Source organism: Mixophyes fleayi, chromosome 10 (genome assembly GCF_038048845.1).
Source record: "Mixophyes fleayi isolate aMixFle1 chromosome 10, aMixFle1.hap1, whole genome shotgun sequence".
NCBI classification, from domain to species: domain Eukaryota; kingdom Metazoa; phylum Chordata; class Amphibia; order Anura; family Limnodynastidae; genus Mixophyes; species Mixophyes fleayi.
Window position 1 is genome coordinate 34,503,112 of NC_134411.1, and position 27,445 is coordinate 34,530,556.

Sequence of the window (27,445 nt, forward strand, 5' to 3'; positions counted from 1 at the left end):
GGAACTACAAACCCCAGCCCACTGGGTCTGGAGCAGACTTCTCCCTGGGAATAGGACGACGACTGGCTGAGGGGCACAGTACATGGTAAGTGTAGGCTAATGACAGCATTTAGGCCAGGAGAGGTGGAAGTGGTGGGAGAACAACCTGTCCACATATAAGTTGCACGCTGCAGCCGGAGGCAACGGTCATCAGGCACCAACTCTAACTAGTAGGAATAATATCCCGTAAAATAAAACATGGTAACGTACAAGGTTCAGTCATTTTGCTTTATTAATATCCTGATATTGTCAATGAAAAACAAGTGATAAATGCCTAATACAAAGAGACTTGCCTTTATAAACATGGATGAATCAATAAATAGGAGGAGTGCAAGAAAAACAGCAGATTCTAAACATGATGACCAGGATATTGTACATGAGCATTACTTCGTTATCACACCCCGCTTCTCACAGGGGGTCTTATTCCTGAAACAAGAGGGAAACCCTGCCCAAAAAGGGTTGTAAGGCTTAAATATCTCTATATAATTCATGTAGGTTTATTTGATAAGATGGTGTAAATGTCCCCAGCGTAGCTGTAACCAACCAATCAGATGAGAGGTCGTTAGATGAACGAGGGAAACAAACGGTCACTGTGTTTATCTCGCTCTATGACGACAGACTGATTCCGGTTACGCTTCAGACTGGTTACATTCACCAAAAACACAGCTTTGTGGGGACTTCCTGCAACAAGGGATTGAAAATCTAATTTGTACTTTTCTAATAAAATCCAGCATTATCCCTTGGTGTTCAAAACTGCAGTAAACTGGACAGATTTCTTACATACTTTTACTGAATGAAGTGTAACCTTAATGACCCCACAAAAAAGAGTTTTTGACTGACAAGATGAGCGAGGAGAGATTTTCTTTTTTAAAAAAAAAAAAGCTATTTAAGCCCCATTTTTTCGGGTACAATTCCCCAGTAAGTGACCAAAAAAATATATGTATGTTTTAAGTTCAGTTTTTTTAACTTATTTTTTTATTGCATCTTTAAATACACTGTACAATTTAAATAAGTAGAACATCTATATACTTATATGTTTCAACGTGTATAAATTGGAAATTCTGGCAGGCATACGTTTAAAGTGTAAAGTCGTCTGCGCACTGTGGAGGCGGCCATTTTGGGGGGGAGGGGGGGGCTGACGATGGAAATCCAGCAGTGGAGTTTTCTATTTTACAGTCAGATTCTGTCTCCCTGAGATACAACAGATCTGCTCTGTAGATATAAGTTGTACGCGATGCACAGATGTGAGCTTGTATGCGGTCGTATGCAAGGGCAAGTAAAACAAGTCTGCCTGGACAATAGAATTCACTGAAGGGGAGAGTCCCCTCTCAGACAATTGTCACCCTATTCATTTCCGAAGTCGATAGTTAATGTGGGATACAAGGTACTTGGTTCCAAGTTCCAGGTGAACGGATAGGCTGCACACAAAAACAACTGCCCCCTAGTGTGTGTGAGCGATATAGACCGTTTGGGTTTTTTGTCTTTCTACCTCCATTTGGTTAGTTCTTAAAACAATAAATAAGCCATACCATCCAATAAGTATAATAAAAAAGTAACAAAAAAAACGATAAAAAAAAAAAAAAAAAGTGTAGACTTAGTCTGTGCTTCTATTCTAACTGAACCCAACAAGATCCGATTCCTAAGAATACAACTGTAGAAATTAGGCTAAAAAGAAATAAACAAAAGGAAGAAAAGAAATGAACAAGTCATGCATAAACAAAGTATGCTTCGACTTCAAAATCTGCTGCAGAACGGTCGGATCCTGATCATTTGTGAAGGGTGTAGAAATGCTTCCGTCACTCCATCATTGCTGCTTGCACTCTGCAGGCTGGACTGATTCTTTCTGCTTGGGATGAAATAATGACACATTGGTAATCGGATTTAGTTCGTATCTTATCAGATATCCCCAATGAAACCGGTGCTCTCTATTTTACATTTCACCATAAAGGGAGTTTGGGAACCACAGGGGCACTGTGAAAGGAAATGTTTATGCCAAACAGAACGCGATGCCAGCAAAACTCTCCGAGATCACAGCGGGCACTGGGCTGGCTGGATCCGGGTGTTTCACACATATCGGTAAAGCAAGGCCTGGCCAACCCGTGGCTCTCCAGGTGTTGTGACACCACAAGCCCCAGCATGCTCTGCCAGTAGATAGTCAGGGCATGCTAGGACTTGCTTGGCCATGCTTTCAGCAGTGTAATCTACGGGTCAGATGGGAACACCGGACAATCATGTCTTAATAAGCCCTTCTGGGTACACATTACACCAATAGTAGCCCGACAAAAGGAACATTTTCTCTGCCAGTCTCACCAAAATGTATTACAACACATATCGGCACTAAGTATTGAGCCATTATCTTCTAAATTCCACTCCACATCTGATTACAAGCCTAACGCCCGACACAAATCAACGATTCAAACATTCTTATGTTCTGATTTTATGTCTATGTCAGAGCGACACAAACAAGGACACCTACAGCTTCCAGTGCTGAATTGTTAGGGTCTGTGCGCACAGGTAAGTGGTAATATTGTAATAACCTCTGTGGGCACCAGCCCTGAGACAGTGGTGTAATGTTTTTACACTATAGTTTATAGAAATATGGCAGAATGCAATGAAGAACTTCAGAATAAATTAAGGTCAGAGACCGGTTCTCACACTGAAGGACTGGCAGCCTAGCAGTTGTTAATATTGATATGGGTATAACCTCCTGTACACAATATCTGTATAAACTGAATTCTGAGGTCATCACTTCAGTAAAAAACCTGTTTAAAAGACTGCAATTTGTCACCATTTATTACAGAAGTATCCTAAAAACGTCAATATATATAAAACTCTATTTATAGAACTTCACATTTACGTTAGATTGTAAACTCGTGTGAGCAAGACCCTCAATCTATTTTGTTGTAATCCTTAATTGTGATCAATGTATGTATCTGCCTATTGTATAGCAGTGCCGAATATATTTTGGTATATGAATATAAAATAATAGTTACCCGTCGCCAGCACACAGTGTGGGCAGACAACCAAGGTCAGTTAGAATGTGGCCATCTAATCACTAAGAACCGGTGACATCACAGAGGCATGAACATGATTTGCTCCTAGTGAATTAATAGATTATGCCCAGGCACAGATTCCCCCTCTGGCGCCACCTGCAGGAAATCGCTGTACTGCAGACTGACAATAACACCAATAGGTGCAAGTCGCTTTGTCTGATTCAGCTAAAGCACAAGAACAGCGATTCCTAACACTTAGAATGTTGGGGAAATTCTTACAAACAAACTGAATTGCAGCCATTTTGTTTCACTTACAATTAAAATATAGTTCATATTTAATCCTAATGCTACATCTAATTTAGTTTAAAACACTTTCACGAGTTACAAAACAATCCGTGTGACATCTTGCAGGTGAGTCACTGTTCTAAATTGTAGACACAACATTTTAAACAATTATGGCTTTCCAGTCATTGATGTCTATAATGTAATATACATATGTGACCGCTGGGGTGCAACATGATAAATGACATTATCAGCACACAGACAACACATAACACGTCTGTTAATTATACAGCAGAGAGGTTAATAAAGCAGCGAGAGGCATCATCTATATAAGAGTGTGTATAATTAACCATTGCCCAGTACTCTCCACTACGTTTGTAAACGGGGGCTTGTCCTCAGAGTTCTCTATGGAGGTTGTAAAGGACTTCCTACAGCTGTTTTGCAGGTCTACTCATCACACCACAGTCCACAAATTCCCACGTTAATACAATATTTTATTTAACACTGTTAAAATTGCATCTTGGGAGAAACGCTAACAAGCAGCTTCATGTTTATAGAATCTGCGCTGGTAATGCTATAATACTTTTGCTCAGTAAAATGACACAAAAATAAGTGGGCCAAAAAGCATGAGGCAAAATAAGTTTTTTTAAACAGCTGAAACAAAAAAAGAGAATATTTCCCGCTAGAGCCCAACACAGACAGGATGAGTGATGTGTGATAAAGGAGACAACAGCTGTAGGAAAAGAAATACAGTGAGAGGTGGGGAAGGTACGTTATGAATGGAATTCCACCTTACCTAGGATTGTATGAATGACAAACAAGAAAAAAAATTACACCTAAGCAGGAAAAACAAAAACAAATGAAAAAGATCAATCGGAGTGAACAAGGAGATCAAACACGTGATTTTTGTCAAGCTTGGAAAAACTACAGCAAATTAAATAAAAATTACTGTTACCACATTGACATAACACTTATTTCCTCCCTTCTTATTAAACGTATAACGTTCAATCATTGGATTATTCGTAGCAAAATAACTGGCGACAGCAGCCATTGCGCTTTGCTGTAAACCACTAAGGAGGAGGCAAGCTGCTGAACTGAACACAGCCATGCCAATACCATCCGAGAGAACATAGACAAGTTTATTAGCAAACTAAACACTGATGTATTCACCAAAAATAAAATCTACAAGTTAGTAAATGTTGACGTAAATTGTATACACTGTTGATACTGTTAAGATTCCAGTTGTAGCACATCGAGAAGTGTTTTTCTTGGTGTGGATTTATAAAACACACTATGTGGCAGCACAGAGATTAAACGGATTTCCCTTCCATAGAAACATAGAATGTGACGGCAGATAAGAACCCCTTGGCCAATCATATTAGTCCTAGCGGTCAGCATATGGCACAGGCAGCTCATGCAGCGGAGGATCACATGACGTCTTACACTGGTCAGAGCGGGTTAGAATGGGTGAGAATACCGCTATTCTGCCACGTACAGAAGCAGCGACATTTATAACAAATATACGTTACTTTGCGCATGTAAACGATTCCATTCCAGGGCAGGCTGTCTAAATACAGTGGAAGCAGACATTTAGTGGCCAGGTAGCCAATAAATCCTCTAGGGATGACGCCTTGTGCCTCAGTCATTAGATCCTACAACACATGGAAACTGGTCCAACCCACTAGACGTCTGCTTTCACTGGGTGTAGATTAAATTGAACTAAAGAATAGCGCTTGGGATGAAAATAATTAGATCCTTGATTTGGTACAAGGAAAATCAGTGGTGTAGTATAGATCGTCCACTTTATTAACTGATAAAGTTACACCTTGGAAACAAAGGACACAACTAATTCTACTGTTTGATCAGGAATTTATCACAATATCTGCAATAAACCAAGTTTTATCTCTAAATTAAATTCTCTACAATATACACATTTCTCAGCCTACGTAATATAATGTTCTACAGACCTCCTCTGAAATGAAGTCTGATTTTACTAGTCTGTGATTGAGGGGGGGGGGGCACTTACATATCAAAACTGTCCATACACAGTCTGATTAGACCACTCAGTCGGAGGGGGACTGCGGTTACTGGCTGATCCAGATTAGATGTCGATTGGGATGTGCGTTCTTTTTGAGCCCATAAACGATTTGCAACCAACTGGGTCCACAAAGGCCAAATTGCCCATGAAAAATCACACCTCATAAAAAAACAACCCTGATATATTAGTGTATTATTCTGTATAATAGTTATGTACATGAAACAGGCCAATGCCTTATTCATGAACTGTAACTTTTCTTGTCCAATATAAGCTGCTCTTTTCCCATTAAGCCTATAACACGGCTGTCTCCAGCCAGTGCGGATATATAACCGGTGTCACCACTGAGACTGTGTAATCACACACGTACTGGACCAGAATGGAGGAGAAGGGGGCTGTGGACTTAGGGGTACACAGATACTTTTTACCTATCTGCTGATGACACAATAATGTCATAAGTCCATATTCCCATTGTGTGGAGTCAGATAAAATACTTTGTATTCCAAAATAAGACAAATGGAGATCAAATTGATGGCGGTTCCCATGATGGTTTCTATTTTAACCACATATATGTCAGAAAGATTTACATTGGTTACTATGGACATGTCCTAGTTACTGGGCCCTGGGTGTCATTGTCTGCATCTGATACATACTTTGTGCAGAGGTCACCAACTGAAGTAAACTGATCCCTATACTAAAACCTGCAGTGTTATTACTAAATGAGAAGACTGAGGACCTGTTTCCTATCACATTAGATGTCAGGATTCCTCGTTAGCGGCCTCACTGCACATAACAGAACTTACTTTAATGTGAGGCTCATCCTCGTCTTCCTCACATTCCTCTTCACCTTCCATTTCCTACAAAGCAGAACAGACACGATGACCAACCTCCAAAATATCAGCATTAAAAACGTGTTATATACATTCTTATGTAAAAAGGTCACTTTCACTTAAAAACACCTTTTCTTAAATCCTAATCCCTTATGTCCCACACGACATTGTAGTAATTTATATAATTTACATAGGTTCTCTCTTAGCAACAGCTATAACTTGTCAGCGTTCCTGTCTGATGAATTATGGAAAGAGCACAAGGTTTCCTCCGGCAACCCGAGGACGCCCGTTACATACTTAGCTGTAGCTACAACACTAAGAAGCCAAAGCTGGGGATACAACTTACTAACATGACTAATGTAACACGAGGGATAGAATATGACAGGTATTCTGTCCTTTACCCAAACCCAGTCTCCTTTCCCGAATGACAACAGCTTTTGGGGAAAAATAAATAACGCTAGAACTACTTATTTAAGCTCTCCCTTCCCATCTGAAAACCTGGGAGGATTTTATTCAGTAGCACAAAGTACAATGAACCCTAAAGAACTGCTCCAGTGTGTTCTCCTTAATGTACCAATTACAAACCCTGCGCTATACAAACAGAGGAAAGCGGTCTTAGATTCTAGGGCTCATACACTAAAACATTTCCATTGTTATTGAGCAGAAGATATAGTGTGGAATTATGTAACATAACTAAAAACTTACCCGCCCTCCTCTTTGCACCCTATCTGGCTGGTCCCACAAAGCTCACAGGGAAGGGATTTTGACAAAGAGGCAAAATAACCCCACCCATAGTAAAACAGAGGAACAGCCAGATCTGGCACAAGCGAGTTTGTCTTTTAATTATCCACCATAATTACACCCAAATCTGCATGATTTAAGTGGAGCTATTCTTTAAACTGTGCCTTTACAGAACGCAGAGAAAGACCTCCCAGTGAAAAGCAGTTATAAAAATAATAAAAAAAATAAAAATAAAAAAAAAACTTACCTCCTCTTCTCCTTCCTCGCCCTCTTCAAACTACAAGAAAAACATCACAATCAATAAAAGGTTTTACAAAGGTTATTAATACAATAGTCTACAGCAGCTTGGACAACCTGCGGCTCTACAAGACCCGACGAGCCCTGACAGCCTTTTATGAAATAGAATGCTCATCCTTTGGGAGACAGAACATTCTCAGCATCGGTCTGTAAGAACTTTATAGTATGAGAAATTTGTACATGTCAACGTACACTGTCCTCATCCTCGATCGCTTCCCCGGTGAAGTACAGAACAGCTCGCGGAACTACTCTTTCCCGGAAAAAGTGGCCAAGCTCAAAATCGGCTGCTAAAGAGTTCTCAGTCTCCTCGTCCTGCAAATGGGGACAAACTGAATTATTATGCCGTGCAGGGCACATATATATATACACACACACACACACACACATTCTAATTGTGTAACGAATATATTGGCACTATACAGATACAGCAACAAATCTACAAGTTTATAATAAAATGCATAAACACCCTCCACATATCTCACTCACCAATTCCTCTCCGGTCACTACAGGAAAGGGATAAAAAGAAGAAGAGAAAATTAAAATACGATTAAAAGAAATTATATACACTACAACTAAGATGGCGTCGAATGAATAATGCATAACAGTGGACTGATATGAGCACAAAAGATTATTAAAGATACATTAACTTTAAAAAGTGTAACCAAAGTACCAGACCTGCCATGTAAAAAATAAAGCGGAAGTTCTCTTTCCAGTTACATGTAACAAAATTTGGAGGAAACCACTTGTGTATTTATACCTTACTGTTTATTGTATCTGATTTCTCATGTTTCCTTTCAAAATAAAGAGTTTAAAATAAATAAATAGGAGTAAGCAATAACATGACTGTACACGAGGCGGATAATGGTTTTGCCAAAAATCAATTCAATTTTTTTCCACGAGTATCATATTCAGAAACACAGTGGTATTGAACGGATATAGCAAATGATATCACTGCACCTACCGGTGTATTGAAGAGATATAGCCAATGATATCACTGCACCTACCGGTGTATTGAAGAGATATAGCCAATGATATCACTGCACCTACCGGTGTATTGAAACGATATAGCCAATGATATCACTGCACCTACCGGTGTATTGAAGCGATATAGCCAATGATATCACTGCACCTACCGGTGTATTGAAGCGATATAGCCAATGATATCACTGCACCTACCGGTGTATTGAAGCGATATAGCCAATGATATCACTGCACTTACCGGTGTATTGAAGCGATATAGCCAATGATATCACTGCACCTACTGGTGCATTGAACGGATATAGCCAATGATATCGCTGCACCTACTGGTGTATTGAAGCGATATAGCCAATGATATCACTGCACCTACCGGTGTATTGAAGCGATATAGCCAATGATATCACTGCACCTACCGGTGTATTGAAGCGATATAGCCAATGATATCACTGCACCTACTGGTGTATTGAACGGATATAGCCAATGATATCGCTGCACCTACTGGTGTATTGAACGGATATAGCCAATGATATCGCTGCACCTACCGGTGTATTGAAGCGATATAGCCAATGATATCGCTGCACCTACCGGTGTATTGAAGCGATATAGCCAATGATATCACTGCACCTACCGGTGTATTGAAGCGATATAGCCAATGATATCACTGCACCTACCGGTGTATTGAAGCGATATAGCCAATGATATCACTGCACCTACCGGTGTATTGAACGGATATAGCCAATGATATCACTGCACCTACCGGTGTATTGAAGCGATATAGCCAATGATATCACTGCACCTACCGATGTATTGAAGCGATATAGCCAATGATATCACTGCACCTACCGGTGTATTGAAGCGATATAGCCAATGATATCACTGCACCTACCGGTGTATTGAAGCGATATAGCCAATGATATCACTGCACCTACCGGTGTATTGAAGCGATATAGCCAATGATATCACTGCACCTACCGATGTATTGAAGCGATATAGCCAATGATATCACTGCATCTACTGCCAGCTTTACAGCCCAGTGATAACACGATAAACCATGACTTTGTACGGATAATAAAACAGATCAATAAACTGCTGGATTTCACAATAAAACTTCGCCTCTCACCTTTGATGGGACTGAAGAAGTTAAAGAACGACTCGGTGGGGACTTGTTTGGTTATAGTGCGGACAGTTCCACGTCCCTTGTGCTTCTGCTTCTTCTTGATCATTTTGACGGTAATGTTTTTGCCTTTCTTCCAGTCAATAGTGCACCTGGTTTCAGAGGAGAGCGCGGCATTAAATCCGAGGTACGTTTTATAGTGGAAACAAAGCAAACTTATAAAACTAATGTTTTGTAGGTTCTCTCGCAAAGGTTGTAATAAAAAACATTTACTAGTAAGTTATCTAGTGAAACTGAATCTTTAAAATTACCATTATAGCCCTTCACTCACGTCTACCCACAGGTAAGGATTATAGGCAACACGTTAGAAGCCTTGGTTTGAAAAAGAAGGTACAATATCCTTTTTCCTATTACTGAAATAATTAGATGAAGGGGAAGAGTATTAGCCAAATGGCCAGTGTTCACCCAGGTTATCTGTGACTTGTAGTTTCAGCGGCTCTCGCCCATGGGCGCAAGGTTTCCACTAGAATACAGTGCAAGTGTTGGGGAAAGGTGAGGCTTGGTGTAACAGGATCAGTGCGAGGACAATCATGTCCCTCTTCCTCGTGACATGGAATCAATAACTATAATTGAAGTCAGCAGATTTGCTACCAATGTAAGAGAATATGTATATCTCTACCTCCCAACAATATAAAAATCAAAAGACTAAATAAGCAAAATACTACACTTTCAATCCATCCATCTCTGCACACATCCAAGAATTGGAAATTATTATTAGGAATGAAAGACTGGCTTGTGTCTGCCTCTGAATATACTTTACAAGGGGGGAGCTCATTTTTGACTTTGGAGGAAAACAAACAAAAAAAAAACAACTAACAAGTCTGAGCTCCTCCAACTATAGCAGATTGTTAAGTCAGTTCTTTTTCTAACCAAGGCCCAAATAACAGAACAAAGAGAAGCCAAACAAAAAAAGGAAGAAAAAAAAAAAAGGTTCTCCAAACAATTAACTTTAAACAAGAAGAACTAGGGCATAAAGGGAGGAGACCAGTATACCCCCAAAGGATTCTGAGAAAATAATTTAACGAGAGTACAAATATCCAGTTCTCATTCACCCTCATCGGGGACCCTGGTACCCTGGGGACGCCCTCTACACAGGATACATGAAGAAGCTGCAGTGCATGGCACCTTTTGCATCTCTGGACATAATATTGAACCTGTAAAACTTTGTAATGTGTGGACAGAAGATCAGGTGGTTGCCTGGCACAGCTGCTCAGCCAAAGCACTCACTAATCTGGTAGAATGTGCAGCCACAATTTTAATACAGATCTTCAGAGCCCTGATAACATCCAAATACTAAAAAGATCCCTCTTCTTCCAGAAACCTACCACAGTCTGAGCCTACAACCACAATATCCTGATTTACTGGAAGATGGAGAACACTATTGGCTGAAAGGAGACAAAGCAAGACAAAGCCCCAGACTCTCCTAGCTGGGGAGTTAGCCAGGGGGGGGGGGGCTGTATGGAGGTTGCAGGATCTCACTCCTGCTGTACAATGGGGCTCGTAGCATGGAGTTCCTGGCCACTACCCAACAGTACTAGATGGGTTCCCCCGGTGGCAGATCCACAAAAGATATAGGTGGCCGTCAGTCCACGTCTGACATCCTGCAGCTGCAGAGATTTCGGTCAGATCAGAAGTTAAATCAATCAGCTATTATGGGGGATATGGAGGGGGAAGAAATTCAGCCTGTGTGTTGAATTTAAAGTCCCAAACTCCAGGATGAGCTTCTTCACCCCAACAAACCACTGTCCACCGAGAGGATGAATGAAAAAGAAGAAATTCAAAACGTTTTCCACGTCTTTGATTGATTGATTTGCATTCCATATCCTGTAATGTTAATTCTTCCACACCTTCTGCCTCTTTATAATAATTCAAAATTGGATGTGGTTTATCTAACAATACAATATAAGGTCACTTTTATAGATTACACATTGTGTATTCGCTTTCTTCATATTTTTTGCTCCACAATTTTTTTTTTAATGATCCTTTCTGAAGACTAAAACAAACTTTAAAAAATGTATTTCTGTGATTTCTTCAGACAACAGAATAAGCTACTTGAGTACTGAAAACACTCAGAAAAAAAAACACTTTACATCTTAAATAGAAATGTACACAGCGCTTGCAATAAAGACTTTTATATAGAATCTGTGGTCATTCAGGCCAAAGACATTTAAGATGACTTTGTGTCCAACTCCTAGCTAGCGAGGCTATACCCCACACATCATAACCCCTGTATTCTAGATCAGAAGTGTACAATAAACCAAGACATGATACATTCATTATCTAGGAGAGGTTCTGACTATTTATCTGATTAGTTGATGTGACTTACACTCAAATTGTGTTATTTTAATGTTATTAAATACCTTTGTCTTTAGTTTGAGGGACACGTAGAAATTAAGATTACGTTAGTAAACATGTAGAAGACGCCCGACAGTAGTCTGCACGGTCTACTTCAACTTACGGGACTGACCAAACAGCCAACAATCCATGCAGCTAACAGTGTTCAGAACAAGTTAGGGTTAGTTTGCTTTTAGTGCTTACCCTTCACAATCAACAATTTCTGGGCCTTCAAAGGAGAAGGGGTCTGTAGAGTCCGGCTCAGACTTCATCTTGTAGATTTTTGTCAGGATTTCATTAGAGAAATGCTCGTTAGACTCAAAAAGGAACTCTAGTGTAAAAGACTGAAAGAGTAAATGTGGTTAATTAGGATGATTAGAATGATTAATCCAACATAATTATTAATAACAATGGCCACACATGTTGGGTGGCCGGATCTCTTGTATACATCATGTACCATCTATCATGACCCGCTAAATCTCAGGTATACACCATCAGAGCACATGTACCCTCCGCTCTGACAAACATTCAATATATAAGGTATTAACTGGGGGCAGTGGTCTTTTGGGGTCACTTAGGTCCCAAACTATCTGATCATGGTCATCAAAACCACAGCATGTATGGGCCCCTTAAGCTGGGTAGTAACCAGTCTACTGTGTATCAGGAAGCAAACATAGGCAGTAATATTGTGAATACTCAATTACTCACCATTGGCTGCCCGGGGTCAGAAAATTTCACTTTTACATCCTTTAAGTGCTTTAATATTGGCTCATCGTATTCCTACAAAAGAAACACACAATCTCTGTAGCTACAAGGGGAAATCACTGTTTTTAAAAGATTTAGAAAGTGACACATTCTTCAGTCCAGAACCCAAAACCTTAGATGCCGATATTCAAGGGTTTCTTTTGGTTCGTCACATTTTTGCCTCTTTCAATGTTGCCTAACTGTATAGGGACAGAATAATGTAAAAATTTAGGAGCTAGTCAAAGAAATCTATGAGCGAGTTTGACTACAACAGATCAACACTGTCCCACTTCACTCACAAACATATGCGAGAGCTTTCCTAGAATGACATCTGAATGGACAATAGAGCATGGGGGGAGTGGCCTAGCGTCGCCAGGGGGGAGTGGCCTAGCGCCGCCAGGGGGGAGTGGCCTAGCGCCGCCAGGGGGGAGTGACTGAACTACTCACCTGTAAAGATATATTGATCATGTCTACATTTCTAAATATAGTGAGCCAAAAGTCTGGGATTCCCTTGGGATCTTCTGTACTTGGTGTTTCTGATATGGTCATTTTTTTTTTCACATCCTCCTACATAAAGAAGAAAACATATAGGTATATGGTCTGTTTAGGTGCCCAATATGGGGGTAAGACACAAGTAGTTTCTAATAACAGACATAACTCATTAACAGGGATATATTAATTGTCTAAACATGTTATTAATTTCCTATGCATAGAATAATCTGCACAACTGTACATTGTCATTACATATAAGAGCTGCCATGGTTAACCCTGTAGCTTTTCCTCTCAACCACACAAGCGTCTCACTTTTGACAAAACAAACAGGCAGATATATCCCTGCCAAGCTGCATAGAGAGTTATCTGTGCTGAATGAGGTAAGAGATATCACCAGATGAGATCTGACTGCTGTATAAGGCTAATGTAGTGACTCAGCACATGCAGGAGAATCTAATCAAACAAACATTAACCGGACAGTGTCCTTTTAATTAAGTTCTCGAAAATCCTATTACCCATTAAAGATCTTTGCTGCCAGTGGTAGAAACACAAAGTCAAAGAGAAATGCTGGATAAATAATATAATGATGTAACCTGTGTGTTGACAAAGCGCTTAAGACTTAGCAGGATGTGTAATAGGACCTTGAAGTACTCTTAAGTTGGTCCGACATTGTACAAGTGAGCTAGCACTACCAGGGTTCTACAGTGTTCTTGTGTAACCAGCTCTCCCTCCTCAGTCATTAGTCAGTGAGCACCGATACCAACAAGGCCACACTGTGCCATAAATATAATGTCACATTACTTACCGACAGCTTTTCTTTGTCTTCATCTTCACCCGCGCTATGCCATTCACTCTCGGCGTCCGACGGCTCTACTTCCCCCGTAACAATGACTTTTCTCTGCAAATAAACAATTCACATTGTCAGCTTCCCTAATAGCTGCATGGATGTATCCAAGCTGGTTAGAGATCATGGTCAGTCAGGATTCTGCTAGTAATGGCAATCCCTCAATATCTCCATCCTAGTCAGAGCATCTGGTGCCCTAGTCATCAGTAACACCAGGGTCATTAGTGTTTATATGCGAAGGATCATCCAAGACACCATGGTCTGTTATACTTCATAGGTCCGGCCGCAGATGTTCTGCTGCAGGCAGCACTACTAACAAGCTCGGTGGTTGGGCCCCAACTCTGAACCATCACACACTCCATAATAATGTTTCTGCAAATCTGTTTTTATAACAAATCCAGTCTATGCCAAGAGAATCAGCTCTACTTTAATGTGCTTTGCTAAGAACACAAGGTACACATTGTGGTGGTGTCCTATTCATCCAAACATATTAAGCATATAACACTGATTCGCTAAAGGTTCTTCGATACCTGAACCCGTCCTCTACACAAGAAGCAGCCATCATGTACTAGGAGCTAGTGATACAACTGAGGCACTGCCTCTGACTAATACCCAGGAGGACGGACTTTGTGAATTACTGCTTTCTAGTGAATGGATAGGCTACATTCTTATGAATAGTCCAGTACACAACACGGCAGCCTCCACTGTGTGTAGCCGGCAGGTCCATCTTTGAGAAGTCACCATTTTTTCGCCCACACAAAAATCTTTTATTTAGGCAACACCATTCCTAAATAACAAGTTTGTGCTATTTTTCAACAAAACCAACAGCCTCAGTGATGTCAGAACTGATCCCGGCCGGCGCAGCTTATCTCATCAAACATGGCTGAACAGGACAGTGACCCCATCGCTCGTCTGTGGCAGGTATACCTTATCAAACAGCGGCTCGTACAGGGCTGCGTACTTCCGCTCCAGGTCGTGTACTTCTTCATAGAATTTAGCCTCTATGTGCGCACACTTCTCCTGGAGCTGTTTCAACGCATTGATTCTTCGTTTTACTGCTTTTGGTAGACTGTAATACAAAGGAACATATTAAATGAAATTTTTGGGGTTCAAAGAAGAACAGTCCTGGAGCGATGAAAATATCAGGGATTTATGTTTATCCCACGGCCTTATTAAAGCAGACATTGCCCTCTAAAACAGGAAATCCTTGGATCGATTTGAAAACAAAATGACCAACATTTGAAGTGAGGTCAGAAGAGAAGATATTACTTGGAGCTGAACATGTGGCTCAGGCTCCGTCAGTCTGAATTTTACAAAACGAAAACCACTAGTTGCCCAACTCTGGTACTCAGTGTATTTGTGGATTATGTCACATTGGTATGTGTCATGATTCTGGGACTTACAGTTCCACAGGTTGCCTAAGCCTGGCCTGCAGTGTACTTGTCACTTATGTTATGTTGGCATGACAGCCAGTCACCCAAGTGACTGCAGCGGGAACAGTGAGAATACAAAGAAAACGCAAAATGCAATTTGGTAGTTCTACTATACATGTAAGTTCCACAAGCGCTTCAGAACTTATAAGGATAAGAACAGAGAGGCGGCCTTAAACCAATGCAGTATGAAACAAAATTATTAATCACATAATAGTATGTAATGATTAATGCCAATAGAATTTGCCAGGGTTTTTTTTTGCTTTGCTTTATAAAGAAATTGAGCCATATTTTACTTCAATTCTTTATATGTAACCAAAGTCATTTATTACAAAACAAAAAACAAACATGTTAAAATCATTCTCAATATGCTGTAATTCCACACAAGAAGTTTTTCTTTTCTTAAACTAAACTCCCACCTCAACCAAACTAGCAGAACTGGTGGATCCCAACGCCAGAGATCCTGCTGTTCTCAAGCAGTCACCCCGTCAGTCGCACAAGGTTTTCTTTTCCTGGTGTTGTTAGTCAGGGAGAACATGAAGCTCAGGCAGCTTAGTGCAACACTGGTACTGACTGAGCGAAGCTGTGGCCGTGTGATGGGACCAACGCAGATATCCATACCAAAAAATGGAAATGTGTAGGTTACCCCTAGTTGTGCTCTATAATACCCTTGTTAAATATTGTGTATATTATACAGTGTTTATGACCTGAATCAGGTGATTATTGATGACCATTCAGGTTCCAGAATGATGGTACATTATTAAAAGACAATAGTGCTGAGCTTAGATGCAAAGACCCAGTAATGTTCCCACAAAGAGTATTTATTGTTCCCCTCCAGTGACAACATAACACTGCCGTGCAGTCTCCTTCCCCGATGTAGCAGTGAGGACATGTAACGCGTGTGCATGCAGCTAACTTGTACGTTATTGGCCAACTCACGTTTCAATGTAACTTGATGGCGTTTGAGAAACGCTGTCCAGCCTTTCCTGAAGTGCGGCCAGAACCTGAGGATTCTGCATTATTTGATCTGCCAGTTTCTCTGTTTATGGAAATAGAAATATTAGTACCAACTAATGTATAAAAATAGAAAACTTTCTGCTCCTCTGTTCAAAAACTTCATTTGGGGCACTTTTAGTTACTTTTGGGAAATTCCTCAATCTATGTATTCCATTAAAGAACAATATATATTGGCAGAATGTTTCACAGAACAGCATGCGAGTTGAGAAAGCAGAATATAACGGCACCATACAAGTCAGAGTATACAGTAATATAAAGGAACCATACAAGTCACAGTATTATAATGGCACTATACACTGTATAGTCATTGTCATTACTTTAAGACGTTGGACCATATCTCACCCCTGACAGTTTTTCAAGAACAACAATGATTTTCAGCGCAATATTTTGCTGTGTGAAAGGCATGGGTCAGACAAGAGGTGTTGCACCATCTCCAGTAAAACAGATACTTGCTTTAACACCTTTGTGTTTATTATCAGGATGTAAAGGCAATGAAAGAATAAAATAAATCCAATTCTATGCTAACATTCCCACCACTACATTACAGTGCAAAGTGGAAACCTCAATACAGACATGATGGCACAGCGCTCTCAGGAAGCAGGTGGGCTTCAGTATCATTGGTCCATTTTCAACCACACTTCCCCCAATCATCTCTCTACACCAGCAGTGGTCAACAGGCAGCTCGCTGAGCCGTCAGCTGCAGCACCTCCAGGCGGCTGTTCCCGATCTTATCAGAATGATGGCAGCTGGCTGCAAAGTGCAGGGAAGTCACACAGGATCCTAGAGGATAAGGGAGTGGGCTGTGCTCTCCTTCCACTGTGCGGCCCCTGAGAAGGATGGAGGGCCACACTCACAAGCCCTCTACCTCTTTCACGCTACCTATCACTGCTCTACACTATAAGGTGGCAACACTGCATACAATGTGCTTTTCCCCCCGTCACACATAACGAGCGGACGCCAGGTCAACAGACCCTAAAACTCCCATTAAAGTGACCAAATTTCTGAAAATAGTCCCATTTCTGTAATACTCGCCTTTCTTGTCACCCGCATTTTTATTTCCTTCCATGGACTCTCCTGCAGTGGTCAGCTATTCTGTGAATGAAATGGCAGGATTCAATATGTTACTAAAGGAGTATTAGAAAAATAATCCAATAACTTCAGTAGGAGAGAACAATTTCCATTCACTAACGCAATTACAACATTCGCCGGCCTTGTCACAACATACTCAATAACTGTTGAGGCAAAGTCGTTATTTTACACCTTGAGAAAACATGTAATGGGGGCGAGATGGTAAAAGGATAAATCCTATACTCTGCATACAGCAAGCTATGGCTGCACAGTGGGGGATTGTGCAGTGCTGTACTGTTACCAGCTGTCTCACCCAACTCGCTGTATAAAAATAAAATGACAGTCAAATTCATACAAATAAAGAGCTTGCACAGACATTAACAACATGCATTGCAGTGTAAACAGTTCCACATTAACACCGTACATGCAAATGTTTTCAACAGCTCAAGTCAGTAATCCCTGCTGAGTGATCACAGAGGCTCAAATTACAGCCATTCCTTAAATTGGGTACACACTACAGGTTTTCCATCCAATTATCATGCCGATCACGTGATAAACGATCATTTGCTCAGATATTGCTACATATAGGGGGGAGGGAATGCTGCCCCCAGGATAGTAATCAGGCCCAGACTCGTGGAAATGTAACACAGCCCCAGGTCTTTGCATCTTTCTTTTTCTTTTGCACATGAATAAAGTAATTTTAAACATATTATGAACTTTTAAACAAGGCCTTAAATACTGGCCAAGTATTTCCTACAAATAGGATGTAATGAGAGCGATAACCGAAGACAGTGATGGTAAAGGAGGGATAGAAATATGGAAATATGGAGCACAGGAAAGTTGGCCTAAGGGATTTAAATAATAGTAACCAAGGCCTGTAAGCAATATACTGGTATTGATGTGTAAATGAGTCCTATATCACGTCACTTTTTAACATTAAAAGAGAGTATGATGCATTTAATTTCTCTGTGACAACAGGTAGAATATAACCCATCCCAAGGATAGAACAGCTGCAGAAATGGGTAAATAATACCTTTAAGATTGCTCAGTTATTCTATTTTATACTTCTATAGCTGCTGCTATGGTCTATCTAGCCAATATAAAGCCATCCACAAGTTCAGTAGATATGTTGTAGACTCCAAAGTAATCATGAAAGGTGTGTAATGTTTCAAGCTTGTGTGGACCTTCGCTCCTTCACCATGATACAAAATAATACAGCTCTTCACCAACACACAGGTCATTAGATATGGCAGCCTGCGCAGAGAAACTGGACAGACAGCACACTCAGATATAGATGCAAATGCACTTTTACTATCTCAGCTGGGAGCAACAGGGATTATCTCAGTACTGTACTGTATATACCAAAAGCAAAGAGTACTCCTAGATAACTTGCATGTTTCACCAATTACTTGTTTATACAGCACTTGACAAAAATTGTGTAAAAATCAAGCTTCAAATACAAAAACCTACTTAATATAGAATTATTTTTACCGACTGAAGTCAGTAACTTGGGACGCAGGATGAACCGTCATAGAAAATGGTAACATGAAGTAAATCATATAGAAGGATTACAGTTTCATCAATTCTACGGAGGAGACATCGCCAGAAGTTACGATACAAATCTCCGCCGTAGAGTCTCGCGAACGTTCCAGGAATACTTTGCGGCTAAAGGAATTCCCCCTCTACAAGTTTATTTAACACATTTAGTTCAACTGCAATATAAATTCTTCAGATATACAAGGTGTATTACTTATCACACTTTGATATACTGTATAACAATGTTCAACAGTAGGTTTACTCTACAGTTAAGTATTATTACGTATATCCAGATTGTAAGCTCACATGAACAATACCCACTTTACGTGCCATTCCAAATAATCCAACACAGCACGGTACAATGGAATGTTCTATTTGTTAAATGTTGTGGGGTGTTGGCCCACACTTCGGTGACCATAACATAATAATAGGAATAGACTGCAAACTAAAACCGTCCAGTTAAAAAAAAAAAAAAAAAAAAAAGAACCATTAGTACAGACATAATTTAGGGAATCTATGATATGTATGGCATCGTTCCAGTGGTGGAAGCGAACATTTAGGAAGTGACGGTATGAAAAATGTATTGGGAATGTAAGGGACTAGAATGTGATAGTGTTCCAATGAAGGCAGTAGGAGAGGTGGCGGTATGACATACCACAATATACACTCCCACTTCCACCACTGACCATGGCACATTAAAGGTCATTCACACAGAAAAGATTAGAATGGGTATTAGACAACTACATTCATGTTCTAAAAAGCACAAAACAAAAAGATTAGAAAATCAGGGTACTCCCAAAATAGACAGAGCTCTGGTTCACTACCCAGAACATGAGCACATTTATTTGGTTAAAAGATTTTGTGGATGGTATTTAAATGAACCTGCTCAGACCTGCGAGGACTAATGTACACAGTGTGCGGTTGGCACACAATAAACTGGCCGTACCTGTTTAGAGATCATGCCACGACAGTACGTTTCCAGGGCGCGCTCTAACCGCGACCTACAACTTCTAAGTCTGTGAGGTCTCACTTTGTAAGAAATACAGCGCAGCAACACTACCAACGAGGCAGCGGAAATAAGCTCATTGAACTGAAATTAGCTATCGGCACATTATTACAGGTATTCATCTGAACTAACTTCTATGTTGCATGTAAACCTAACCGTGTAAAGAATAGATGTAATGTCCAATCGAACAGACACAATAAATCCATGACAAATTGATCTATTAACGTGCTATTAAAAAAGTGTTATACACCCATTTATGTTACTGTGGTATATAATTTAAATGTCCAGTTACAATCGGTTACTAGGGCTAAGCCATGAAACCCTAGGGTTGAAAGCACAGCAAGCGGACAATACAGCACTCACTGCCCACTGTGTGAACAGAACCATAGGAAGTTATCACTAAGATGCTTGGGAGAAAATATACAACAATCCACTTCAAATGGACCTCTTTCCTACACTAAGCTAGACACATATCCAGCCCATCCAATGAAAATAAACTAGCGACATCACTGAGGATGAAGTTTTATAGACTTTTACACATCCCAGGAAGGGTCGTTCAAAATGCTGGAAATTCTTAGAACAACGTAAAAGTTGTCAACTTTAAATGCTCCCCCCCCCCCCATCCTCAGTATTTCTCACAGGGAACAGACTACTGTATTGCACATAGTTCAACTACTAATTTCCATCTTGGATGATTCAGCTGAAGCTTTGTTGCTGACTACACACATTGAAGCTGTCACTGGGACACAAACCAGACAGCATTATGATGAAGAGTGATTACTCCGCGCTCTTGTATAACCCTGCAATAAACTTTTCCTTGCATCACAGACTACCGGGCCCTGGACAATTAAAAGTCTGTTTGGCTGTTGAACTTGTAACTACTGCAAACATCAGAAGATACGGTTCCTTCTCTGGGACCCTCTTCATGTCTCCTTGATTATTTTCATCAGAAAAGTATTCAGTGAAACCACCAGCAACTTAATAAAGCTACCTGAATCCCTAAACTACAAACACCCGGTTGTACATACATATTCCAGCAAAAATTAAACTAAGCAATTCTTGCTTCACAGGTTTAACCACTTCAATTGATCATTTGTTAGGCATCAGGAGCCTTTGCTAGACTCTCTCAAAATACAAAATGATATGAACACATTACAAGTGATTTGTACAAAGAATTTACAGTTTTGAGCGGAAGCTGAAACAGAACAGGGGTTACTGTGGTGAAACAACGTCACTGCTTAGTGTCAGGTCCATATCAGCACTTGTGTGTCAGTAAACATTTCCCTAGCTCATATAAAAGACATTTATTTGGTTACAGACAGCCTTGTTTGGGCAGACAAAAAAAGCTACTGTTCGGCTGCAGGAAGCCGAGATTGACAGCGGTCACCAAAGACACATCGAGTGCTCAGTGACGCAAGTGGAACTCTTAACCCAAAAACACCAGGCCCTGAAACACAGCAACGTGCTGTTAGGAAGTATTTGGGGGAAGTCACTGAAGCGACAACTTGCCATTATACTGATCAAACACACTGCTGGAGAGGCGTAGCTCAGAGATCAGCTTTGTGCACTGCAGAGTCCTGTGATGAAACACTGATACGTAGAGTAATATTATTTATAAACAGGAAACCTAAGTGTCTACACAAAGACTGGCACTATCTCATGACATGACTGCTCTTCTGCTTGCAACTGATAACCACAACACTGTCAAACATGGAAGAACAATAAATAGAAGAGGTAAAATATTTAAACTTTCACCAGCACCAGAGAACCTAATGTCATTGCCACAAAGAACACTTCAATTCCATATATAATACAAAATATACACAGTCTTAGAGCTTGCTCTCCGGAGCCTGGCTAGAAAGTCACGTGCACTCAGGAAATATATACACAAGGAAGGAGTTAAATCTCCACATATGGATACTCCTCACTTCATACATACACCAGGTTGGTATGCAGATTATCTCAACAACACAATCTGACCAAGATCTTCATGCACTGCTGCAATTAGTATCTATGACAAACTATTTGGCTGTTCTGTTATATCACATCACAAACAGTTTGGATGTCCCCAAGATCTGATTTACACTTCATAAACATACGGCTCACACCTAAAGACACAAGTACAATCATGGAGCGTCAAGCTCCCACATCATCGCTAGCTCTACCTATTGCTACCCCACTCATTAGGGGGGTTAAATCGGCTGCAAGGTGGTGCGATGCGTCTCTGGGACAGTCCACGTAGACACATCATGTCTGAGTTTTCACTAAGCCTCTGTTCATGTCCCTTTGTCTCTCAGAGATGTGTGGGAAAATGAACGGAGATTCTGCACCGTACTAGCCTGCGAGGCGATGTCCGGTAGCACCTTGCGGCTAATTGAATCCCCACCCTACACTGAAGGATGATTAGCAAAATCAACTCCAGTCCCAATGTATACCAACAGGTTATGTTTTCAGGATATCCTTAATCATCTATAGGGGACCATCTATTTGGCTGAAAAACTCATCTGCAATGGAATTACCCCATCTGTTCCCACAGACAGCTGTCAAACTGCGCTATGCTCACTGCTGGGACAGCTTCCCCCACACATTACGGAAGTGGGCACTTTATTTAGCCCAAATAGCAATGGAGCATTGCTATTCGGGCTAAATAAAGTGTCCACTTCCGGCTGAATCCCCTTATTTTTTTTTTTGTTGCTTACCATGTAGTGAACATCTCTGTTTGAGCCAGCAGTATGGTAATGACAGTCTAGTAAAATTGCTCTACAGAAAGGCCCTGTGTCACAACAGATTAACTTACCAAGATTTCAGCTGTTTGACATGCATCAGATCCCTTAGGACATTATTCTAAAGTTGTGGCTTCAGCTGTATTTAAACGAGACAGGGAGGTAATACTGAAACCTTACTAAAGTTTTAACAGAACAGCAATGGAATGTGAGGGTATTACCCAAAAATTTATTTTACGATCATTTGGGGGTATAGTGATCCTTTAAGCTCTTTAGATTTTTACATGTACATTAAGTTATTTTGTGTCAAACAGATCTTCAACACATCTTGTTACATGAATCATGAGCAGCAGTACAATCATGTTGAAAACTGCACGTGGGATGAGATTCAGTATAATCATTGATCCACCACCGTGTTTCCTGTATTCTACTGATAAGACATATGCCGACTCCTATACAGCATATGGGTGAAATATGTATTTAGAACATGGATAATTATAAATATCATGGAACAACAAGAGTTATATTGCTAGTTTATGTGCCAAAGACACAGCAGCTGTCTATTTAAAGATCAACACACTTTCTGTTGCAGCAGGTGTTGCGGAGCAATGTGCAGTATGCATTACTACAGAAAAGGATTACTTGGTTCAGGGGTTGGAACATGACAACTGGTAGCGCTGAATGTGATTACAGTTCTTAAATGCTTAAGCAATGGCCACTGGCCCAGTTATAAAGGAGCCAGGAAAGGGGACCATCTCGCCTCTCAACAGTCACACCAGACAATGGCACCAACTTGTCTCTCAATGGGCACACCATTGGGAGGTGAGAGGGGGTGGGGAACTACATCCCTTCTCAACAGGCACACCATGAGAATGGGGGGGGAGACCACCTCACCTAACTGCAGGCACACGACAGGGATGGGTGGGGAACCACCTTGCCTATCAACGGGCACACAGCAAGGATGGGGGGGGGGACTATCACCTATCAAGGGGCACATGGCAGGGATGGGGGGGGAACCACCTAGCCTATCAACAGGCACACGACAGGGATGGGGGGGAACCACCTCGCCTATCAACAAGCAAACGGCGGGGATGGGGGGACCACCTCGCCTATCAACAAGCAAACGGCGGGGATGGGGGGGGGGGGGGGGGAACCACCTCGCCTATCAACAAGCAAACGGCGGGGATGGGGGACCACCTCGCCTATCAACGGGCACACGATGGGGATGGGGGGGGAACCACCTCGCCTATCAACGGGCACATGACGGGGATGGGGGGGAACCACCTCGCCTATCAACAAGCAAACGGCGGGGATGGGGGACCACCTCGCCTATCAACGGCCACACGACGGGGATGGGGAGGGGGGAGCCACCTCGCCTATCAACAGGCACATAACGGGGATGGGGGGGGGGAAACCACCTCGCCTATCAACAAGCAAACGGCGGAGATGTGGGGGGAACCACCTCGCCTATCAACAAGCAAATGGCGGGGATGGGGAACCACCTCGCCTATCAACAAGCAAATGGCGGAGATGTGGGGGGAACCACCTCGCCTATCAACGGGCACATGACGGGGATGGGGGGGAACCACCTCGTCTATCAACAAGCAAACGGCAGGGATGGGGGACCACCTCGCCTATCAACGGCCACACGACGGGCATGGGGGGGGGGGAGCCACCTCGCCTATCAACAGGCACACAACGGGGATGGGGGGGAAACCACCTCGCCTATCAACGGGCACACGACGGAGATGGGGGGAGGGGAACCACCTCGCCTATCAACGGGCACACGACGGGGATGGGGGGGAACCACCTCGCCTATCAACAAGCAAACGGCGGAGATGTGGGGGGAACCACCTCGCCTATCAACAAGCAAATGGCGGGGATAGGGAACCACCTCGCCTATCAACAAGCAAACGGCGGGGATGGGGAACCACCTCGCCTATCAACAAGCAAACGGCGGGGATGGGGAACCACCTCGCCTATCAACAAGCAAACGGCGGGGATGGGGAACCACCTTGCCTATCAACAAGCAAACGGCGGGGATGGGGAACCACCTCTCCTATCAACAAGCAAACGGCGGGGATGGGGAACCACCTCGCCTATCAACGGGCACACGACGGGGATGGGGGGGGGGGGGGAACAACCTCACCTATCACCGGGCACATGACGGGGATGGGGGGGGAACCACCTCGCCTATCAACGGGCACACGACAGGGATGGGGGGGTGGAACCACCTCGCCTATCAACAAGCAAACGGCAGGGATGGGGGGGGGGAACCACCTCGCCTATCAACAAGCAAATGGCAGGGATGGGGGGGGGGGGGGGAACCACCTCGCCTATCAACAAGCAAATGGCAGGGATGGGGGGGGGGGGGGTGGAACCACCTCGCCTATCAACGGGCACACAGCAGGGATGGGGGGGTACCTCACCTAACTACGGGCACACGGCAGGGATGGGGGGGTTCCTCACCTAACTACGGGCACACGGCAGGGATGGGGGGGGTACTTCACCGAACTACGGGCACACGGCAGGGATGGGGGGGTACCTCACCGAACTACGGGCACACAGCAGGGATGGGGGGGTACCTCACCCAACTACGGGCACACAGCAGGGATGGGGGGGGGGGGGTACCTCACCGAACTACGGGCACACGGCAGGGATGGGGGGGTACCTCACCGAACTACGGGCACACGGCAGGGATAGGCGGGGGGGGGTACCTCACCTAACTACGGGCACACGGCAGGGATGGGGGGGGGTACCTCATCTAACTACAGGCACACGGCAGGGATGGGGGGGGTATCTCACCTAACTACAGGCACACAGCAGGGATGGGGGGGGGGTACCTCACCTAACTACAGGCACACGGCAGGGATGGGAGGGAACCACCTCACCTATCTGGGCACACCACAGGAGGGGGGGGGGGGACAACCTTGCTTCTCAACAGGCACACCAGGGTGGGGGGGCATCTCATCTCTATACAAACATCCTGGAGGAGGGGCACCATATTGCTGGCAGTGATGGACAAGCACCCAGACAGCAGTGACCAGTGTGGCAGTCAGGACAACAGGCACTTAGAGGTCATGGGGCCCCCTGAGCTGGCAGTGGGGGGAGGGGGGGGATTCAGCCCAGAGCTGTCTGTGGATTTATGGATATAGGATAGAGAATCACATACGGGGCCTGGTTACATTACATGGAAATACAGCAGTATATTAAGGTGATATAAGAGCCACAGGAGGACACCATGTGACATTATAGTCTGGGAGCCCCGGGACTCAGATGGACACATGATGTACACATCACATAGGGGGAGATGATCACACAGGTACAGGGGCCCCAGGACGGCCTCCAGCAGGGGGCGCTGTCACCGGCCGCCTCCATGACGGGGTCTCCGAGCAGCCCCGGCCTACACATGGCGCCGCTCCCCCGCCTCACACCCCGAGCACTGCCCCCAGCAGCTGGCCCGCTCCCCTCCCCGGCTGTCCTCTCACCCCGGGTCCCTCGGTCAGTCCCGGCCACGTCCCGGTCTCAGCCTCTTACCTGCTGCTGCCTCAGACACCGCGCTCCGACTCCACGAACCGAGCACAGCGCCGCCCATTGGCTGAACCCGGCCTGAGGCGGGAGAGCGCTGATTGGTGGAGCAGCTGTCACTCTGATCAGTACAGCTGTTCTCTGTCAGATCACGTGAGGCCTCAGCCTGTGCCAGTGCCAGCCTCTGCCAAGGGACTGTGCCATGTATACTGCCAGTGCCAGCCTCTGCCAGGGGACTGTGCCATGTATACTGCCAGTGCCAACCTCTGCCAGGGGACTGTGCCATGTATACTGCCAGTGCCAGCCTCTGCCAGGAGACTGTGCCAATGTTTACTGCCAGTGCCAACCTCTGCCAGGGGACTGTGCCATGTATACTGCCAGTGCCAGCCTCTGCCAGGGGACTGTGCCATGTATACTGCCAGTGCCAACCTCTGCCAGGGGACTGTGCCATGTATACTGCCAGTGCCAGCCTCTGCCAGGAGACTGTGCCAATGTTTACTGCCAGTGCCAACCTCTGCCAGGGGACTGTGCCATGTATACTGCCAGTGCCAGCCTCTGCCAGGGGACTGTGCCATGTAAACTGCCAGTGCCACCCTCTTCCAGGGGACTGTGCCATGTATGCAGTATATACTGACAGTGCCAACCTCTGCCAGAGGACTGTGCCATGTATACTGCCAGTGCCAGCCTCTGCCAGGGGACTGTGCCATCTATACTGCCAGTGCCAGCCTCTGCCAGGGGACTGTGCCATGTATAGTGCCAGTGCCAGCCTCTGCCAGGGGACTGTGCCATGTATACTGCCAGTGCCAGCCTCTGCCAGGAGACTGTGCCATGTTTACTGCCAGTGCCAACCTCTGCCAGGGGACTGTGCTATGTATACTGCCAGTGCCAGCCTCTGCCAGGGGACTGTGCCATGTAAACTTCCAGTGCCACCCTCTGCCAGGGCACTGTGCCATGTATGCAGTATATACTGACAGTGCCAACCTCTGCCAGGGGACTGTGCCAAGTATACTGCCAGTGCCACTACTGTAGCACAAATTGTTTGAAATGTTAATAATGGCTATGGTAGAAAGGTGTCAGAACTCATAGTGCATCACAGCTTGCTGCATATGGGGCTGTGTTTCCACATACCGCTCAGAGTGCCCATGCTGACCCCAGTCCACCTCTAAAAGCACCTACAATAGCACATGAGCACCAGAACTGGACCATGGAGCAATAGAAGAGGAAGGCCTGGTCTGGTGAATCACATTTTCTTTTACACCGTGTAGACGGCCGGGTGCGTGTGCATGGTTTATTTGGGGGAGAGATGACACCAGGATGCACTATGGGAAGAAGGCAAGCCGGCGGAGGCAGTGTG

At 43.5% G+C, this 27,445-nt stretch overlaps 1 protein-coding gene across 6 annotated transcripts; it reads right to left on the reverse strand.

Annotated features, from left to right (window-relative positions):
• Positions 1–253: 253 nt before the first annotated feature.
• On the reverse strand, positions 254–26,189 carry NAP1L4 (nucleosome assembly protein 1 like 4). Of its 6 annotated transcripts, none has more exons than XM_075188386.1 (14): positions 26,101–26,189; positions 17,263–17,322; positions 16,153–16,252; positions 14,711–14,852; positions 13,745–13,837; positions 12,895–13,014; positions 12,412–12,483; positions 11,908–12,047; positions 9,316–9,461; positions 7,410–7,546; positions 7,168–7,197; positions 6,153–6,206; positions 4,111–4,150; positions 254–1,882 (listed from the first exon to the last, which is right to left on the reverse strand). In XM_075188386.1, exons 2-13 carry the CDS (start codon positions 17,294–17,296, stop codon positions 4,145–4,147), a joined length of 1,074 nt encoding a protein of 357 aa, XP_075044487.1. In that variant the 5' UTR covers positions 17,297–17,322; positions 26,101–26,189; the 3' UTR covers positions 254–1,882; positions 4,111–4,144. The 6 variants fall into 6 exon arrangements, with proteins under 6 accessions (XP_075044487.1, XP_075044488.1, XP_075044484.1 ...); XM_075188387.1 differs by having other exon boundaries at positions 254–1,885; XM_075188383.1 differs by lacking the exon at positions 4,111–4,150 and adding an exon at positions 7,704–7,720 and having other exon boundaries at positions 254–1,885; positions 7,410–7,529.
• Between the last annotated feature and the right edge of the window lie 1,256 nt (positions 26,190–27,445).

Excerpts from the sequence above, each read along its gene's own strand:
- NAP1L4 (XM_075188381.1), bottom strand. The coding sequence starts at position 17,296 with ATGGAAGGAAATAAAAATGCGGGTGACAAGAAAG. Across the intron at positions 12,484-12,894 it reads TGATCAATATATCTTTACAG|GAATACGATGAGCCAATATT; the intron begins GTGAGTAGTTCA and ends TTTCTTTTGTAG. Across the intron at positions 1,886-6,152 it reads AGGATGAGCCTCACATTAAA|CAGAAAGAATCAGTCCAGCC; the intron begins GTAAGTTCTGTT and ends TTTCATCCCAAG.